Raw genomic sequence first — 20233 nt, 5'->3', positions numbered from 1 at the left:
TAAGGAGGTTCCCTTTTAGCATGTAGTTTAGATGTTTCTCCGTAGCTTCGAGATATCAGATGATTCGTAGGAAAACCATCTTAGCTTCTAGCGGGTCTTTCCCTTTGCTTAGGTTTCTTCCTCACGAAATATCCTATGGTGAATGTTTGGAACTCATCAAAGGGAGGCCTGTACTCTAGACTCATTAGAGAAGTTTTAAACCTCTAAAGAAAAGACTCCTGATACCATAAAAAATATACCTTTAAAGCAAATATCCTAATAATAATAACTGATGTATTCGTAAACTAAAAATTATTTAATCTATTTTATAAGATATATAAAATATATTTTTTAAGTTAAAATAAGAATAAAATATATTTTAAAGTTAAGATAAGAATAAAATATATATTTTTAATGTTTATATGTTAATTTAGTTAATATGTGAATTTAATTTAAGATATATAAAATAATAAAAATTTAAGATTAAACTAGTACTCAGTATAAATAGAATTTGTAGTACGTTTAAATCCAAAGGGTTTGCTTGGTTAGTTATTAGACTGCTGCCTTCCACCCCAAAAGTCGCAAGTTTAATTCCCTTGCTCCCACGTTTCAACTTCTTTAATTTTCTTTCCACACGTGTCACCTCTGATTGGGGAGAAATATAATTATTAAATTAAAATATAGTAAAATCCTCCGATCAAATGGTAACACGTGACATGATTTGATTTGAAGATTAAATTTATTTAATTTGTTAAAATTATGACCAAATTAATAGAATATATAAATAACAGTAACTAAATATGTAATTTTCCCAATTTTACTAACTGCCATGTGATACTTATGTTAACCGTTAACAACTAGTAACTTAATTTAAAGCATTTAAATAGTTGGGTGGTCGGTTGACAAGAATTCAAAATGGTGATCAAAATGAAAAGGAGTTATAGTTGGGTGGATACTATATATTTTACCCTTAATAATAAAATTACTAATTAAAATCAATCTCCAGCATATAGGGACTAAAATGAATGAAGCTATACAGTAAAGGATCAAACTGACATAATCCCCATAGTTAAGATACCTAACAGATTGAAGCCCAGAGAATTCGCGGGAAAACATTCTACATTCCTTTAAAAGTTCAGGACATACAGCTACTCTCATCCTTCTTCGTACATCGCCGCCGCTGCTTCCGCCAGACAATATGTCCCACCCTAGTATTTATCTTCTGACTCAAAGTCTTCTCTTTGCCTTCAAGTTTAGGACAGAACCAGGGAACAAAAATAAGGTAATTTTTGAAGCCCTAAATTTAACGTTGAAGAATGATTTATTTTTTAGACTGTACTGCTTGTTACTCTGTTTCATCGATTTTTCTTTAAGAAAGCTATCGCTTTAGCGGAAATTTGCAGCCGCCGTTCGCTTCTATGGACTGCGGATTGATAACCCACTTCTGATAGAAGATTATATGATCTAATCTCAGTTTAAAAAATTTATAATGCAGCTACCTTGTTGACTACTTCATAGGCCGAGAGCAAAACAGTTAGTATTTTGGTGAATTTAGGGTTTGGTAATCCGTTCAAGAATTTGATGCAGCATGTTGGAAGAATTTAGGCCTAGCTATGGCAGTAATAGTGGGGGGAATAAGGAGGGAATAAACAAACATTATAATGCAATTGATATGGAAGAAAATTTGGAGTTGGATGCAGTTTATGAACTGTATATGCGTAGTAATAGTATGGGAAATAAGGAGGGGATAAAATAACATTATAATGTAATTGACATGAAAGAAGATGTGTTGTTGGACGTGGAATATGAACTGTATATTAGTAGTTTAAAGCCTGGCTATGATGATAATATGATTGGGGAATCATCCTCGGTTGAATATATATCTAGCTCGGGCGGGCGGGTTATAGAAGAAAACGAAGAAAGGTCCTTTAAGAATGTGGAAAGGATGAGGGATTTCAAGAGTGATCATCAAAGAGTGAAGGCTAAGAATCCGCAAACTAGGATGCCGAAAACCGTGAAGAAGTGTTCGAAGGTTAGAATTGAAGGAAGTGAGAATAAGAAATGCAGCCAGTGGGAAAAGAAAGGGTCTACTTGATGGGAACAAAGTAAGTGGAGAACCTTTTAAGAAGATGGATTCTGGAAAGGATATAGAAAGCTTTAGCTATGAAAGTGATAAGACAAGTGTACATCAGACGGATGATGAAGGTGGTTCTGATTTGGAGATACTTGCATTGGATGATGATACTTTTCATGAAGGACAAGATATACCATATGTATCATCAAAATGTTACCGATCATTGGTAAGCATATCTTTTTTCAACTTTTTGTTTCATCTATTCTAATTTTTTCTCTCTGCCAAGACAGTTTAATAGGCTCTAACCTTATCTATATGTCATTGAAAGTTTTTTTTCTTTTTTAAATGCGACTGTTATATGATTATTTTTTAATTTTGTATGTATGTGCTTGTTTTCGGAAAAGGTTGATGAAGATAGTTGGGATGGCAATGTAACCTCTGCTCAGTCTCAGTTCAGGGAGAAGCTTATGGATCTTCTTCAAATTCCTTATGACCAACATGAGTTTGAAAGTCTATGCAACAAGTGACCCATAAAAGACCAGTGCAAGGTGTTAGGGAGTTACGCTGTTGAATATCGAAACTATATTCAACTAACACTGATGGAAAATCGTACCTTGATTGGTATGAAGGTAAGTGATTCTGTTGTGTCTTGCATTGCATCATTATTTTGTATACCTTGATTGCCTCTGTCTAGAAGTATCCTTTTATAGGTTGTGTGGTTCTATTAAACGGCTGAAGCAAAATTATTTTTACTACGTCTAAGAAGAGTAATGTGATCGTGTCCTTTGTTAGTATGCTACTGAATACTAGATGATCCGGAATCATGAATTCGTTCACCTAAATTTCTGGTGATTTCTTCTTGTCTCTTTGGTTTTGTTATTTCCACTGCCGTGGAATAAGATTTTATGTTTACCGGTATAAGATTGCTCTCTGGTATTCCTTAAAGTGCAGCTGTCATAGAATAAATTGTTTCTGCAAGTAATTTGAGTTGTTGTTCTTACATTCTCTTTTTCATGATTTTGTCGATTATTAAGCTTCTATTCCATGGTTTTTGTTAAGCAAAGACTCTTGCAGACTTAAAAGGGAAAGTCGATGAATTCAGTTGCGATCAACGTAAAATTTTTTGTCTCTTACGTGGGTTTTTTTGGTTGATGGTGAGTATTTCATGTCATAGTGCATTTTCTAATGTTCATTTTCATCTTGCTAAAATGCCCCTCTCAGATGCTAATATATTTTACTAGAAAAACCAGAGCTGGGGAGAAGATAGGGTGGATTTTGAAGGAGGAAAAGGGCATAATGCAATCTGATCCAAGTTTCAGACTGCAGCTTCATTTTTCTTAAAGTACACATGTTAGTCATATATTAAAAAATGAGTATGGGATATGTTCTTATAAATACAAGAAAAACGTAGAAGAATCAAGTATACCCAGGACGAACAGGGGGCTGTTGGGGTGCGTTTAGGGGGTGTGCAAATTCGGATATCGATTCCGATCCGATACGAAAATTCAGATCGTCAAAACAATTATCTGAATCCAATCTGGAATAATTGGATATCTGAATTTTCGGATCGAAAATATCTGAATATCCTGTCCGGAAATATCCGAATATTCTGTTCGAATATGTAATTTATTTAAAATTTATATATATATATATATTTTTTGTCTCCTCTTTTTCGAATTTCAAATTTAATCAGGAAAAACATTAATTCCATTATCAATGCTGATTTTCTGCTTAGAATGGCATAAAATAACCCATATAGATATCAGATGTAGTATCAATGTTAGTTTAAAACATCCATTGTCAAGTGGTTACCATCACAAAGCATAAGAAAACTGAGGAAAGCAGGTTAGGCGATGAATATATAGCTGAAGCTGTGAGCGGTGATTGAGCAATGAAGAACGGCTAAAGCTGGGATTTGAGAAAACCTCCCCTGAAAGATAGAATAAATGGGCCTAAGGCTAAAGGCCCATTATTTTCCGAAATCAATATTTTCCTATTTTTATTTGATCCAAATATCTGATCTTTTAAACGGATATACGATCCAAATTATCAGGAAAAAAATCAGACTGGATATTCGAATATTTGGATCGGATCATTGGATAAATGGATTAGATTGTTCGGATGGGATATTTTTGCACACCACTAGGTGTAGTAGTGCCCTGAAAATATCAAATTCTCATATAATTTAAGTATTTTCTTTATATTTTCTATTGATGATTTAATTTCATACCTCTTAAATTTCAAATATAACATTTTAAATTCACATCCCTAACCCAAAATCATGCCTCTCTCACTGAGCATATCTGTCTTGGACACAATCATATCCAACATTCACCTAGGTCCGGGTAAATAGATAGGTTCATTGGTGTAATGGCATAAACTACTAATCTTGTGCTTTTCTAACCATGTATTAGCAAAGCTTCTAAATATGTTTTTGTGCATGTTTGTCAGAATACTGCCCATTAAGGTGCATTCAAGCCTTGGATGGACTCTGTGTATTTGAATGCTTTGGGATGACTAGAGATTTTGTATGAATCTAGCAATATATATGCCTCAATGTTATAATGCCACTATTGACAATTGCAGCATAGGGCACACTTTTTGTTTTATTTTAGCATTCGTTTGGAAACATGAACTTAAAAATTTAGATTAGGAGAATCATCAAGTGGTCTCAGTGATTAAGGGGAATGTTGTTCTCTCTAAAAGTCTTTGATTCAAACAGTTGTGTATGTGGGGTATATGTGTGTTGCCAATAATTAAGGAAGACTCTGAACATATATTATATTATAATCACTCCAGACTAATAAAAAAATTTGATGAGGATGTTATTTGCGATGCATTCATTATGATAAATAGTTAAAGATTCAATATAATGTAAAGTTGAAAGATATGAAACTTGGTTTACTATTTAAATACATTTTGTAAAGATTTTTATAAGAAATTTCTTTGGAAAGATACATTTTGATAATTTGCATTTAAATTAGAGTAGGAAAGTTACTTGTTGAGAATATTAAATATATTTTGATGGTTTGCTTTTAAAAAATGTGTTGTTTTGCTTTTATAATTACAAATTTTTTTTTTGGTGAACAAAAGGATAAATTACATAGGATTAAGCCCCTGTTGTCAACGTGCAATCTTCAGCTTCCTGTTGGATAAAATCAATCACTTCCAGTGGTGGGGTGGAGAAAACCATATGAACTTCTCCTCTAGTCGCAGCAATCTTAGCTAGTCTATCCGCCACCTTGTTTGCATTTCGGCTTATGTGCTTTAAAACAACGTTTCAATCTCTGTTAATCAACTCATTCACACGATCAATAAGAGTAAAGATCGAGCCTCTCTTATTGTTCACTTTTAACATCCGGACAGCCTCCAAACTATCTGTTTCCACCGTGATTAGCCGCTCTCCTAGATTCCAAGCATGAGAAAGACCTTCATGGATACCCTATAACTCCGCTTCAACTATAGAACATATTCCGATCACTTTTGAGAATCCAATCATCCAACCACCATTTGAAGATCAAAAAATACCTCCACATGACGTAAATCCGCTTCCTATGTTACGAGACCCATCAGTATTAATTTTAAAATATGATATTTTTTAAAAAAATAAATGAAATAAAACTTATGCTAATAATAATAAAAATAAATAATAATTAACAATGGCAATTAATAACAAAAAATAATGATAGAAATATATACAGAATGGAACAACACAGCCCAAATGCAACTAGAGAGGTCTAAAGGAAAAAATGGTCTATTAGAGCAGGCAGAATTATTAATTGGCTCGATAGGCTATTCAAATTTTTATTTTGATGTTTACGGTAAATATTATAGTGTAGAGTAAACTTGTCATGTCGACGTGATGAGATTGTCTAAATAATATTTTATTGATTTTAAAGAACTCATCACTTCGATGTGATGAGTCCTTATAAAATATAATTTTTTTTTGAAAATTAAGTATTTAGTTTTTAATTTAAAATAATTAAAAAATAGTGTGACTCATCATGTCGATGTGACGAGTTTCATCAAAATTTAAAAAAAAAAATTGTTGGCCAACGGGCAGATTTTTAAATTTTGAAACATATAACCGTTGGAATTCGTTATGTTGACGTGATGAGTTCCGTCGAATTTCATATAGAAAAACAATTTTCAAAATAGTTCATTACAAATTAAAAATAAAAGTTTTTTAAACTAATACAATAACTAAAATATTTTTTAAAAAATACTTATATTTTCTTAATTCTTGACGATATCGAGGAGTGGTCGAATAATAATAGTGTGTGGCCCGTCGATTTCGTTGTAATTGTCTACCTTCATCGTCTACATATTCCTTTGCTTCTACTTCAATAGGAGGTGTATTGAACATCACTCCATTTTGATTTCCACCTTTGAAATATGGTGATGGATTATTTAAGGTATTTGATTTGATAGTTGACGTCATTGCCTCGAATTGTCCACCAATCAGTACCTCATTGACCATATAGAATAGAGAAAATAACTTGAGTGATTATAATATATGATTTTAACCAATTTTTTTGGGTTTGCAAAAATAACCAACGAATTCGCAACTCAATTTCGAATTCGCAACACGAAAGCCAAATTCGCAACAAGAATTTACATTTCGCAACACAAATTTGCCAAATTCGCAACTCATGTTTCAAATTCGCAACTCGAATTCGGATTTCGCAACTCGAATTCGCCAATTTCACAACTCAATTTTACCGCGTTTACCTATATAGGTAATTCTCATCTCAAGATACCAAATTTATACTTTTTGTAAACTCGAATTCACTCTGATCTATTTTGTAAACTTATACTTTTTGTATTTATGTAAATTATTAAGTGTTTTATTTAAATGTGAATGTGAGTTTTTTTTTAATTTACTTTAATTCAAGGGTACCCTCATTTCAATACAAATAAAAGTTTAAAATTTTCTCTATTTTTTTAAAGATTCAAGGGTTCGACAAGTTAATGTGACATCTCGGGCTCATATCTGGATCGGGTACGGGTTAGGGGTGTTACAGAGTATTTGATATCTGAGATAAGGTTTAAGTGTATTTAAATTTATTATTATTTTGGTTATCTTTTAGTTTAATTAAAAGATAAAATTAAGAGAAATTGATCGGTTGACAATATTTATATAATTTTATATATTACTAATGCAATATATGTACATATTCAATTCGATTTTTTTAGTTTTGATTTAGGTTAAGAGAATATATATTTTGAAACAAATTAATTCATATTATGGCTAAGTCTGATATTTTGATAGATTACTTGAAACATAATGTTGTGAAAGTAACCTCTTTTGTGTATATTGATTTATATAAAATATCAATATGATTATGTGTTTATTGTGATTCATGTATTTATTAATGGACCCAAAGGAAAGTTAATATTTGGTCGGATTTCAAATAACACCTATGGATATGTGACAATTATAAAGTACTTTATGTGAGCATTACATTAGTCCAAAGATTAGTCTATTGTTCGACATAACTTGTTGTCAGTGTTTGATTACTACACCAAGAGTACCATTTATTGTTAATATTAATGTCCAAAGACTTGATATTGATGTAGTGTTTGGTATCTTGAGATGAAAATTACCTATATAGGTAAACGCAGTAAAATTGAGTTGTGAAATTAGCGAATTCGAGTTGCGAATTTGGCAAATTCGTATTGCGAAATGTAAATTCTTGTTACGAATTCGAAAACTGTGTTGCAAATTCGAAATTGAGTTGCGAATTCGTTGGTTATTTTTGCAAACCCAAAAAAAGTTGGTTAAAATCATATATTATAAGGCTCTATCTCCCAGTGTTGTTAAATTTGACTTCCTATTTACTTCAAAATTTTGGAGGTATAAAGATATTTTGAAATCAAGATCAGTAGTTGTAATCTCGAAGCACATAGACATAGATAGATGTTGCTCATTCCATTGTTTGAATGTATACAACATACTTCTTCGAAAAATTATCTCTATGCTTCCCACGTGTATCAATTCTATGGAGCTCGTCCATCTTAAATATTTACATAGGAATCAGCTGATGGGACGCAAACTGGCACAACACTTTATATGCGACATGCATCTCAACAATCGCAAAAAGAAGCAAAAGTGTTACGGCACACCACAACTCCCAAGTGGCAGTAACCGGTAGTTCTTCGGCTTATAATACATGTTGAAAACATTTTGATGTTTCGATATAACAAATTAAGTTAAATGAATTTTAAGATTTTACAAAAGATTTTCTAAGTATATTCGATGTAATTATTCGAATATCAAAATATTACTCCAAGTCTTTCAAAGTTCATTTTAATCCTTACTAAAGTGTAAAATTATGTTTTATACTTAAACTATTTTAAAACAATTTTACAAAGTATTTCGAGCCTTAAATCGAGCCAAAAATATTTTCTTTTCAAAGGGTTTCAAGAAAAATCAGATTGCTCAGGGGGTACAGATTCCCCCCAGGGGGTACCGATTCCCCCCCAGGGGATACTGATTCCCCCTGTCTAACGGTCAAAAACAGATTGCACTTAGGGAACCGATTCCCCATGAGGGGGTACCGATTCCCTCCACGCTCCAAGCTGTTTTATTAATTGTTTCTTATCTCCAAACGACTCCAAAACATCCCCCAATGACTATATACGACTTCAAACACATTCCAAGCTATAAATACAACCTAAGGACACTTGAAGATGCAAGAGAACAACTATCCAAGCAATCAGACACAAGAGAAGAGTTTTTCAATATTATTTCATCTTTCGCTCATAAATATTTTGTTCTTGTGAGCTCAATCTTGTAAACACCTACCTTAGAGAGGTTTTCTTGTTTACATCTTTTATCCTTTTGTAAAGGGGAAAGGTTCTAGCTTAGCCCGTGTAAAAGCTAGGTAAAGGTTCTAGTTTAGCCCGTAAAAACTAGGGAGTTTGTAAGGTTACTCTTTATCCTCAAAATAAAGAACAAGTTAGTGAATTTGTTGGAAAATCCTTGGTGAGGAGCTAAGGTAGTGGATGTAGACTTTGGTTGAGAAAGTCGAACCACTATAAATCGTTGTGCAATTCTCTATCTTTCAATCTCCTTACTCCCTAAACACAAAACCGTTCCGACCCCTCTTTGCAAACCGTTCCGGTTGTCATTTCGAGCTTCTGAAAATCCCAACAATTGGAATCAGAGCCTAACTCGTTAAGAAGGTTTAACCACCTTGAGACGATCCTAGAAGAAGTTCTACCAATTCCCTACACAACTGAGAATATGGCTTTCACCTCCTGCTCGTTCCACATGGAAGACTCTCTACCAACGGACAAGCCTCCATACTTCAATAGAGACAACTATCAACATTGGAAGAAATTAATGAAGGTATTCATCCAATCCAATGATCTTGATGCATGAGAGATAATCGAGAACAACTACTCTTCTCCAAAGAAGAATGAGAAGAAGATGAGTGACAAAGAACGGAAGAAAGCTCAACTTAATGCCAAGGCCATGCACATGCTGTTTTGTGCATTTGGTCATGAAATCTATGAAGGGGTTTCTTCATGTTCAAGTGCCAATGAGCTTTAGAATAAGCTTGAGGAAATCCATGGAAACAAGAAAGAAGAATCAACAAAGGTGGTGTCTCTAATGGCTCGTGAAGAGCCCGAGGTATCTTCTAACCCAAATGAATTTAATTCATATACGTTTGATGAGTTACAAGATGCTTTTAATAGGCTATATTCGGAGTTTGAGACCATGAACTCCAAATATAAGAAAATGATTTCAAAATTTAAAATCGAAAACGATTTTCTTTTGAAAACAAAAATAGATTTTGAAAGCCAAAATGAAATTTTGAAAAATGATTTAGAGCTTTCAAAAATAAAAATTGATAGTTTTGAAAAACAAAATTTTGATTTAAAAGTTAAGCTTGAATGCTTAACAAAAGAAAAAGAACTCATTTTAAATAATTCATTTAGTTCAATAATGACAATATGCTCACATTGTCATTATCATGGTCATTTGGAACATACTTGTCCTTTGAAGAAAGGAAAACGTTTTAAAATTAGGCAAGTATGGGTTCCGAAAGGAACAAAGGGCATTGAAACTAACGTCCAAGGATCCAAAGCAATTTGGATACCAAAATCTACTTAAATGTCTCTTGTAGGTGTGTGGGAGCAATGGTGATGAGAGTGATGATATTCAAGATGCTCTAGCCACACATGGAAAAGGAATGGGTAACCTCTAAGCTTAATGCTTTTAATTTTGGTTATTTGGTTGCTCATTTGATTTTAAGCATGCATGAGTTTTGTTTTTAAATGGTTATGCATCATTTTTTTAATCTCATGTATGTTGAAAAGATGATTATGATGAACATTTTAAAGTTATATTAATTTTTAAGAATTTTTAGTTCATCATAATAAAACTTTGGTCAAAATTGGTTTTAATGCAATTGATATCTCTCTAACAATTGATATCAATTTTTCAAATACTTTGATTTTACAAATTTTAAAATTTTTGACCTAAATTTGAATGTTTATGCATGTGGTTTAAATGAAAATGATATCTCTCTAACAATTGATATCAAAATTTTCAAATGCATAACATTTTTGGAAAACTTTATGCATATGCACTTAATTTTAACAATTGTTATTGATATCAAATTTCAACAATTGGTATTGCATAAAGTATTTTAGTCTTGGATATATTGAATTTCATGTGCTACTAACATGTTTGTTATTCTTTGTTGAAATTCAATTTTGTTTAAGTGTCTTGTTCTTAAAGCTAAATTTTATTTGGAATGCATTTATTGAGGGGAAGCTTTGATTTTTCAAATGATTTTTTTAAAAATGTCAAATTTACTACTTATTCTCCAAAGTTATTTTGAACTTCAAAGATTAGAGTCTTTTTGATTTAATAAAAAGGGGGAGAAGTGTTAAAGTGTTTTAAAGGGGAGAAGTGTTAAAGTGTTTTAAAGGGGAGTAATTTTTCAAACTTGATTTCAAAATCTTAAAATTACTCAAATATTTTGTTATATCAAAAAGGGGGAGATTGTTGAAAACATTTTGATGTTTCGATATAACAAATTAAGTTAAATGAATTCTAAGATTTTACAAAAGATTTTCTAAGTATATTCGATGTAATTATTCGAATATCAAAATATTACTCCAAGTCTTTCAAAGTTCATTTTAATCCTTACTAAAGTGTAAAATTGTGTTTTATACTTAAACTATTTTAAAACAATTTTACAAAGTATTTCGAGCCTTAAATCGAGCCAAAAATATTTTCTTTTCAAAGGGTTTCAAGAAAAAACAGATTGCTCAGGGGGTACAGATTCCCCCCTAGGGGGTACAGATTTCCCCCAGGGGGAACAGATTCCCCCCCAGGGGGTACCGATTCCCCCTGTCTAACGGTCAAAAATATATTGCACTTAGGCAACCGATTCCCCATGAGGGGGTACCGATTCCCCCACGCTCCAAGCTGTTTTATTAATTGTTTCTCATCTCTAAACGGCTCCAAAACATCCCCAACGGCTATATACGACTTCAAACACATTCTAAGCTATAAATAATACCTAAGGACACTTGAAGATACAAGAGAACAACTATTCAAGCAATCAAACACAAGAGAAGAGTTTTTCAATCTTATTTCATCTTTCTCTTGTAAATATTTTGTTCTTGTGAGCTCAATCTTGTAAACACCTACCTTAGAGAGGTTTTATTGTTTACATCTTTTATCCTTTTGTAAAGGGGAAAGGTTCTAGCTTAGCTCGTGTAAAAGCTAGGTAAAGGTTCTAGTTTAGCCCAGAAAAACTAGGGAGTTTGTAAGGTTACTCTTTATCCTCAAAAGAAAGAACAAATTAGTGAATTTGTTGGAAAATCCTTGGTGAGGAGCTAAGGTAGTGGACGTAGACTTTGGTTGAGAGAGTCGAACCGCTATAAATCGTTGTGCAATTCTCTATCTTTCAATCTCCTTACTCCCTAAAGACAAAACCATTCCGACCCCTCTTTGCAAACCGTTCCAGTTGTCGTTTCGAGCTTCCGAAAATTCCAACAATACATAATTTAACAAAATTGTAAACATTAATTAAATTATAAAAATTAGTGTAAATTATAAATAAATAAAATTTTAAATAATTTATTAAAATAATATTTACTGCATGTCGAGTGGTTATATCAATCTTCATTCGTAAATAAATTTTCATTGCACCCGACAACTTTGTCTCCTTAATTTTATGTCGCCATCTAAACAATATAATAAATAAAAATTAAAAAATAAGGATGAAAAATAAATTTAATAATTTAATAAAAAAAATTAAAAAATTACCTTCCAACCAGATCAAGCTCAACATGGGCTGATGTAATTGGAGAAAAAACGGAAACTAATACTACATTCAATATTGTAACAAGACTAGACAACTTGCTACATTGGCTTTTTGACCCCTTTCAACGATTGTAGCCTTGCAAAGTTCCTGATTTAAAAATATCAAAATCTAGCCCTAACTAGTGTTTCAACACTCAATGAAACTATTCATATCGAAAGATAATGAGTGTGCATCAAATTCCTAGATTTATCCAGTAACAATATCCCTACAATCAATTAGAGAAGATACGATCGAGCTACAAATTTGACGTCATCCTCAGTAGAGTCTTGATCAACTTTTAATTCAGACTCCAACCAAGTCATATGTATCCGCATCCTGTTTACGACATCTGGTGGTAGCCTCTTTCCCAAAATTTGCTCAATTATATCGAATTGGTTGTAAGTTTTCTGCCTCACCAGTGTCGCACCATTTATCATAACATCGAGTTGGTAAACGACATCTTCTAATGTAATCGTTACTTCACCACTTGAAAAATAGAAAGTATGTATTTCGGGCCTCCAATGTTAAATTAGTGTCAAAATAAGTGTAGGTTTCACATTAAAACCACAAAGAAATGTGGTTGGATACAACATTTTTTGTTGTAGATATATAATAATCCGCTCATTCGGATCTTTAAGTGTCATTCCTCACTGACGAATGTCCTCTTCTTCTTCTTCCTATAATATCAATTTCAACCAATTAACCAAATTTTAAAAAAAAACTAATAATTTAAACTATTAAAAATATAAGAAAAACATTTTACTGAAGCGAGTTCAACTGAGTAAATATGGACATCACCAAAGCATAGCATTTCATCTTGAGTAGACATTTCAACACGAATTCTTCAACAACAAAAATCTCAAGAGTAATTTTTTTCTTCTGAACAATACACAATAAAAACCATAAACCTCAACCCCTTATTTATAACTCTAAACCCAACCGCTATAACGGCTAGAAGATTTAAATATATAATGAAACTCGTCACCTAGACGTGAAGAATTCCAAAGTGACTTTTGCTTGTTGCCTGACGACTATAAATGACTAGTTAATTTTAAATTCCAATGGATCTCGTCACGAAGACAAATCCTGTTATTTTTTAATTATTTTAAATTAAAAAATAATTGCTTCATTTTAAATATATATATATATATATATATATTTTATATGGACTCGTCGTGTTGTGGTGATGATTTCCTTGAAATACATTAAAATACTGAATCTCATGGGTCATACTTACCTGGATCCATTTAAAAATATTATTTAGATAAACTCATCACGTCGAGAGATCAAGTTTATCTTGCGCTATAGTATTTGTTGTATATATCAAAAATTAAAATCAGAGTGACCTATTGTGCCAATTAATAATTCCGAAGGCCAATTTTACCGAGGTCTAAATTCAATGAAAGAGGGCAAAATGGGGTTTTTTGGCCCATTACCATGGGCCCCAAAATTACTTAGGGAAAAAGAGGTGACAATAAATTATTTTGACATCTACGTCATTTTTTACAGTGTAGAGCAAACTCGTCATCTCGAGATGAAGAGTTCCATGAGATATTATTTTTTTTATTCTAGACTCAATGTTTTAATATTTCTTGTGTTGACGAGTTTCTTTAAAAAAACAAATTTTAAATATGAATTTAGTTTTTTTTTAAAAACAATTTTTTTTCAACTACACATATCAAATTTTGGTATTGGGTAAACTACATATTTAATATATAAACTATAATTTTTGTTTTTTTAGTACCTAAATTTTTATTTGTTTCAAAATTATACCTAAAGTTTACTTTTTTATTTCATTTTGGTACGTCACTGTTAAAAGTTTAGTGGAACAAGCATGACATTTTTATGGCGTAAATTACATTATTTATCACTCAACTATCTTTTCACTCTTATTTTGGTCACTACAGTTTAATATTTTAATTTTGTGACATCATATTTTTATTATTAATTTATTAATATATAATTAAAATAAAAAATTTAAATTTAATAACTTTCAAATTGCTCCTAATTTAATTACTCTAACTTTTAAATTTAATTTTAACAGGAGGTACTAAAATGAAATAACAAGTAAATTTTAATTATAATTTTGAAACAAATAAAAATTTAGGTACCCAAAGAAAACACAAATGATAGTTTATATATTAAACATGTAGTTTACCCAATACCAAAATTGATATGTTTACATGGGTATTGTAGTGAAATGTGTAGACATTTCAAAGCTCAAAAAATTGTTACACCAAAGTAACTCATATCGAGATGATGAGTTTCAATTTTTTTTTAAAAAAAACTAAATTCATATTAGAGTTTTGAGAAAAAATAATAATTTTATAATAAAACTCGTCACCTCAAGGCGAGGAGTTTCACAAGAAATATTAAAATATTGGGTCCGAAATAAAAAGTAATATCACATGGAACTCTTCACCTCGAGGTAACGAGTTCGTCACACTGTAAAAAATGTTGTAGATTTCAAAATAATTTTTGAGATGATTTATTGGGCTAAATAATTATTTTGGGTGCTCTATTGGGAAAAAAAAACCGATCAAAATGTCTTGTTGGCCTGCTACTTCCCAGATAATATGGGTTAAATTTTGGATACATATAATATGAATTATTAATTTAAAGAATTGTATCATATATATATATAAAGTATATTTTTTCATCTGAATATTTAAAATAATTTTTAGTTAAATTAATTTTTTTTAAATAGGTATTCTTATATAGTTATATGATCTTTTATATATGGACGTAATTAATAAATTTCTTTTATGAATATAAATAAATCATAAATGTTAGTTTCCTTTAAAAAGTGTGAATTATTTATTGCCAACTCAGCATTAAGAAGATGCATATATCATTTATTAAATATCCTATTTAATATTTGTCAATCAACGGGACTTATCATACAATATTAAGATAATTTCTTTTAGCAAAATATAGAAAAGTTTAAAAATTATATATATATATATATTTATTTTAAATCTTTCAATTATTATAATATGAAGAATATTAAAAGAACTAAAATTTAATGTAATTTTATTTTCCAGAACATTATTTGAACAATTTTATCCGAGGAAAATAGAGGGAAAAAGTCGGCAGCCGCAGTGCACGTGACGTGTCTTCTAATCTTCATCTTTTCCTCAATCTGAGAATCTCAGCGCATCTTTCTGCGTAACGTTATTTATTACTAAAGATTTTATTACTCATTTATTAAATATTTCCACCTTGGAAGCGTGTACCACACGCTCTCTCCGTTCACATACCCTCTCTCTCACTCTGTCTCCGATCTTTTATCTTCTTCTGCAAATCGAATTTCTCTCTCTAAAGTTTTTCCGTCAGTTTCCTGAGAAAATTTGACGAGTGAAAACTAGCTCCCCACTGAGTTCAAACAAAATGAAAACGACAGCTCCAATAACCAGTGCTGCAACAACCGCCGCCGCACCTTCTACGAGGATAATTGATGTCCTTAAAACCCCAAAGTTTGTTAAATTTATAGCCGTTGTTCTCCTCTCTGTTTCCCTCGTTTTCCTTGCTACTCACTTATCCTCCTCTTCTTCTCCCTTCTCTTCCTTCTCAACGGGTTACTCCTTAACAACTCCGCATGCGTCGCCTCCGCTTTCTCCCCCTCCTCCTCCGCCGCCGCCGGCAGTGCGAAGGACGGGAATAGTCGACCAAAATGGAAGAATGTCTGATGAGTTCATTGTCGGAGAATCAGATTCGAACTCGACGAGTAGTTCTACAGAGTTCGGTGGTGGAAACGAGGAAGGAAGAGAAGAAGAAGAGAAAAGGAATAGTGAGAACGATGATGAAGTTAGGATTAGGTTCGAGAAATATAAGGTTTGTGAGAAGAGTAAAGTTGATTATATACCGTGTTTGGATAACGAGAAAGCAATTAAGCTGTTTAGTGATAGTGAAAAGGGGGAGAAATACGAGAGGCATTGTCCTGGAAAAGATAAAAAGTTGGATTGTGTGGTTCCGAGACCGAAAGGGTACCAGAGACCTATACCTTGGCCTCAGAGTCGTGATGAGGTAAATTTTTGCCTGAAAATTCTTTGATTTTATTTACTATTTGTTATTTAAAAATAGGTTCTAAAAAGCTGTAATTGGGTTTTCTAGTAGAAAACTTTGATGATTTTAGTAAGTGTAGATGGGAGTTTGATTGGGTATTGGTTTCAAGTAATTGAAATTTGGGTGTTAAGGTTGTTATTGTTTTGTTGATGAATGGTTAGCTAAGGAATTATATATCCTGTGCAAAGGGCTGCAGTTGAACTTGGTAGAAAAGAGCCATGTAGTGAACTTGGGTGATGACATAAGGTATGAAGTGAGAAGACGAAAAGTTCCGTAGATAGTATGTTTATGCAATCGGCTTCTTTTTCCATTTTCAAATTTAGTGGAGGTTAGTACCCTATGTGATAGTAGCCTTGGTAGAAAATTATCAGGAGATTATGTTTTGAAGTACTAGTATTAGATTGGTGTTAACATCTCCCGGATGCATTAGATTTGCCATTGAAGTTGTCTGATATCAGTTTTAGTTGTAATGTTTACCCTCATAGGAATTCTGGCGGATTGATTTTTGGTGCCTTGATGGAACTTCAGTATTAAATGGATAATAGTATTTGATTTCTCCAAACTTTATGACATAGGAATAATGGAACTAGTAACTGCTATTTGATGAAAGATGATAACTACATCACAATGAAACTGGTAGATAACGGTTAGCTTAGAGATGCGAGCATGCATCGCTAGCCTCTGACCTGTCTCATTATTGATATTTTGATAGTGGCTGAATTCATCAAATATATGGTCTTTGATTTCTTAGTTATTGTGTAAGTACTTTTCATTCGACTGTTATTTTTTTGTCTGTTGAGGATATATCATGACTTTGGCCTATTTACCAAGAGCATAGATGTCACGAGATTTTAATATCCCTCTTTAGGAATTTATAGTGTTAAAGTCTTGTCATTTTCTGTTAGCTGCTCAATCTGCCTATCTAGTTATCACTGTTGCTGTACATGCTGCTATGAATACTATTTGGATATAACAACCTTCTTTGGTGCTCTTATTTCAAATTAACTATTTTACCTTGTCAAAATCTTATTGAAGGTTCCTTTGTGTACTGTTGAGTTATAATTGCAGGTTTGGTTTAGCAATGTGCCACATACTCGTCTAGTTGAAGATAAAGGTGGGCAGAATTGGATATCAATAAAGAAAGACAAGTTCATTTTTCCAGGAGGTGGAACACAATTTATTCACGGGGCTGATCAATATTTGAATCAGATTTCACAGGTTGTCTGCTTTAACAATCTCTTTTCGGTAACAGTACTTGCTTTTGACATGGGATTGATAATCATATTTCTGCTTGCAGATGGTCCCTGAAATTTCTTTTGGTCACCATGTCCGCATTGCATTAGATATTGGTTGTGGAGTTGCCAGTTTTGGTGCCTTTCTTCTACAACGCAATGTCACCACTTTATCAATAGCACCGAAAGATGTTCATGAAAACCAAATTCAATTTGCACTAGAGCGTGGGGTGCCTGCCATGGTTGCAGTATTTGCTACTCATCGACTGTTGTATCCAAGTCAGGCTTTTGACTTGATACATTGCTCAAGATGTAGAATTAATTGGACTCGTGATGGTACGCTATATTTTCTTTAACATGTCCAAAACAGCTGCTATATCTTGAAATATTTGAGAAGTATTGGCATTCAATTAAGGTTTAATTGTCTTTAATTGACTATTGCACATAATAATGAAATTTAATTCTTCCAAAAGCATTCTTTTATGGTTATTTGAGTATTAAATCTTTTAGTGGTTAGGATTGCTCGTGTTCAGGTGTTTACCCTCTGAATGTGCATATATATGTAGTTTGCATGCTTAATAGGTTGAGCTATTAATAATATACAAATATACATATATGTTTCATGTACTCCAGAGCTCTTTGATCTTGATGTTTCTTTCTATTTTTGCCTATGGTGAAGATGGAATTTTGCTTCTCGAGGTCAACAGGATGCTCAGAGCAGGAGGCTATTTTGTCTGGGCTGCACAGCCTGTATATAAACATGAAGAGATTCTACAAGAGCAGTGGAAAGGTACCCCCTCATGTCAGTGTTTTTACTGCTCTTTTTCTCTCAGCACACACATACAGACATTTTTTATGGTGCTTGATATCCTGATTCAATGTTTTAGATGCTTTGAATACTTCACATCACTTAATCGTTTAAATAAGAAAGAACCAAAAAGTCAGTTGTATGTATCACCTTGATCGCCTATGACCTTCATCCACCTTTATCAACTTTTATTGTGTTCAATGAAAATAAGATTGATACATTGAAATAGCTCAGATTTATTTGTAAGCTAATTTATCTACAGAAATGGAAGATCTTACCTCTCGCATTTGCTGGGAGCTAGTAAAGAAGGAGGGATATATTGCCATATGGCGGAAGCCTTTAAACAATAGTTGCTATCTTAATCGTGATACTGGAGCACTACCTCCCCTTTGTGACCCTGATGATAATTCAGACAATGTTTGGTATGTCCTGCTTCAATACATGAAGGTTCACTACACTTAAATGAAAATAAAAATCTTATGCAAATGATTTCAACATATTTAGTACTGGGCCGATCTTTTGGGACTCATTATCCTGCATTTTTGTTTTGTTAAAATTGCTCTTCAGATCATGGCCTTGCTGTAATGAAGAATCAGTAACTTGAGAGTTAGACTTTGTAAACCACCTATAAGTTGAAAAATCTCTATGTGTTTTCTTTTACTTGTGCCAAATCTATATCTTTAGGATTTAGAAGATTGTGGGCTTGTGGCCGACCATTGATAGTATACCTTTAGTTTGTGTTTCAGTGAATATCAATCAATAAATTGACTTCTGTGGCCATTTACATTTCTTACAAAGCAGCGAGAAAGCCTTCTAAAGTTAAACCCATAAATGAAGTACAGCAAAGAATTGTTTAGAAGAAAGATTAGGAGATCCCTGTTTAAGCTTGGCAATTAAAAAGGTTGAGGGTGGGGTTCTGGATAGGGGAACTCTCAGTTCTCACCATTATTTTGCTTAGGCCTCCAGCAATTAAGTGTAGAAGTTGCTGGTAGAGAAAAGCCATAGCCTCCGACAACCTTGAATTATATCATTCTTTTAAGGAGTGTTTTTAGCTGGTTGCTTCCTTGTTGCCTTTGTTTGCCCATATTCTCTTCTCCTGTGAACTTTGGTATGGCAGAAAAGCTAATGGAGGCTTTACTAGCGAAAGTTGAGCAACTTATAACGAGCTGCAGTGTAACAATGTTTGCAGGTATGTTGATTTGAAGGCCTGCATCACTCAATTGCCAGTGAACGGTTATGGCTCTAATGTCAGCACATGGCCTGCACGTCTTCATGATCCACCTGACAGGCTTCAAAGCATAGAAATGGATGCCTACATTTCCAGAAAGGAAATCTTGAAAGCTGAGTCAAAATACTGGAATGAAATAATAGACAGTTATATACGTGCTTTTCGCTGGAAAGATATGAAACTTCGTAATGTGATGGACATGAGAGCTGGACTTGGAGGGTAACATCTTATATACCATGCTGCAGCATAGACTTTCCTGATTTTGAAGTGCTTTTATGTTTTGTTAAGAATGCAAAAGAAATGTTGCATTGTTTTGATTATTTTGTTTATTTTTTACAATGCAGGTTTGCAGCAGCATTGCATGATCTTCAGATCGATTGCTGGGTTATGAATGTTGCTCCTGTTAGTGGGTTCAACACATTGCCTGTAATTTATGACCGTGGACTTATAGGAGTTATGCATGACTGGTATGATCAATACTGATTTAAAAATCTGGATTTCATATTCTTCCATCAT

At 32.7% G+C, this 20233-nt stretch overlaps 3 protein-coding genes across 3 annotated transcripts in view; 2 read left to right on the top strand and 1 right to left on the bottom strand.

Moving 5' to 3' along the window:
* The first annotated feature begins 1679 nt into the window (after nucleotides 1–1679).
* Nucleotides 1680–20233, top strand: part of LOC120155937 (probable methyltransferase PMT10) — a 19743-nt gene continuing 1189 nt past the window's right edge. Inside the window, exons 1-9 of the mRNA XM_039167389.1 lie at nucleotides 1680–1689; nucleotides 1887–1902; nucleotides 15753–16410; nucleotides 17518–17667; nucleotides 17747–18017; nucleotides 18361–18471; nucleotides 18752–18911; nucleotides 19679–19936; nucleotides 20062–20184. Of these exons, the coding sequence (XP_039023320.1) occupies nucleotides 15775–16410; nucleotides 17518–17667; nucleotides 17747–18017; nucleotides 18361–18471; nucleotides 18752–18911; nucleotides 19679–19936; nucleotides 20062–20184 (1709 nt within the window). The 5' untranslated portion in view covers nucleotides 1680–1689; nucleotides 1887–1902; nucleotides 15753–15774. The remainder of the gene's footprint in view (nucleotides 1690–1886; nucleotides 1903–15752; nucleotides 16411–17517; nucleotides 17668–17746; nucleotides 18018–18360; nucleotides 18472–18751; nucleotides 18912–19678; nucleotides 19937–20061; nucleotides 20185–20233) is intronic.
* LOC120155938 (PHD finger protein EHD3-like) overlaps nucleotides 18087–20233 on the top strand; it is a 17776-nt gene continuing 15629 nt past the window's right edge. Inside the window, exon 1 of the mRNA XM_039167391.1 lies at nucleotides 18087–18096. The gene's annotated coding sequence lies outside the window, so the exon portion shown is untranslated. The remainder of the gene's footprint in view (nucleotides 18097–20233) is intronic.
* LOC120155940 (BTB/POZ domain-containing protein At4g08455-like) overlaps nucleotides 19766–20233 on the bottom strand; it is a 3462-nt gene continuing 2994 nt past the window's right edge. The window contains exon 3 of the mRNA XM_039167392.1: nucleotides 19766–19801. Within this exon, the coding sequence (XP_039023323.1) occupies nucleotides 19781–19801 (21 nt within the window). The 3' untranslated portion in view covers nucleotides 19766–19780. The remainder of the gene's footprint in view (nucleotides 19802–20233) is intronic.

This window comes from Hibiscus syriacus, unplaced genomic scaffold (assembly GCF_006381635.1).
Source record: "Hibiscus syriacus cultivar Baekdansim isolate YM2019G1 unplaced genomic scaffold, ASM638163v2 tig00111208_pilon, whole genome shotgun sequence".
Taxonomy (NCBI): domain Eukaryota; kingdom Viridiplantae; phylum Streptophyta; class Magnoliopsida; order Malvales; family Malvaceae; genus Hibiscus; species Hibiscus syriacus.
This window is presented reverse-complemented; position numbering and strand designations above follow the sequence as displayed.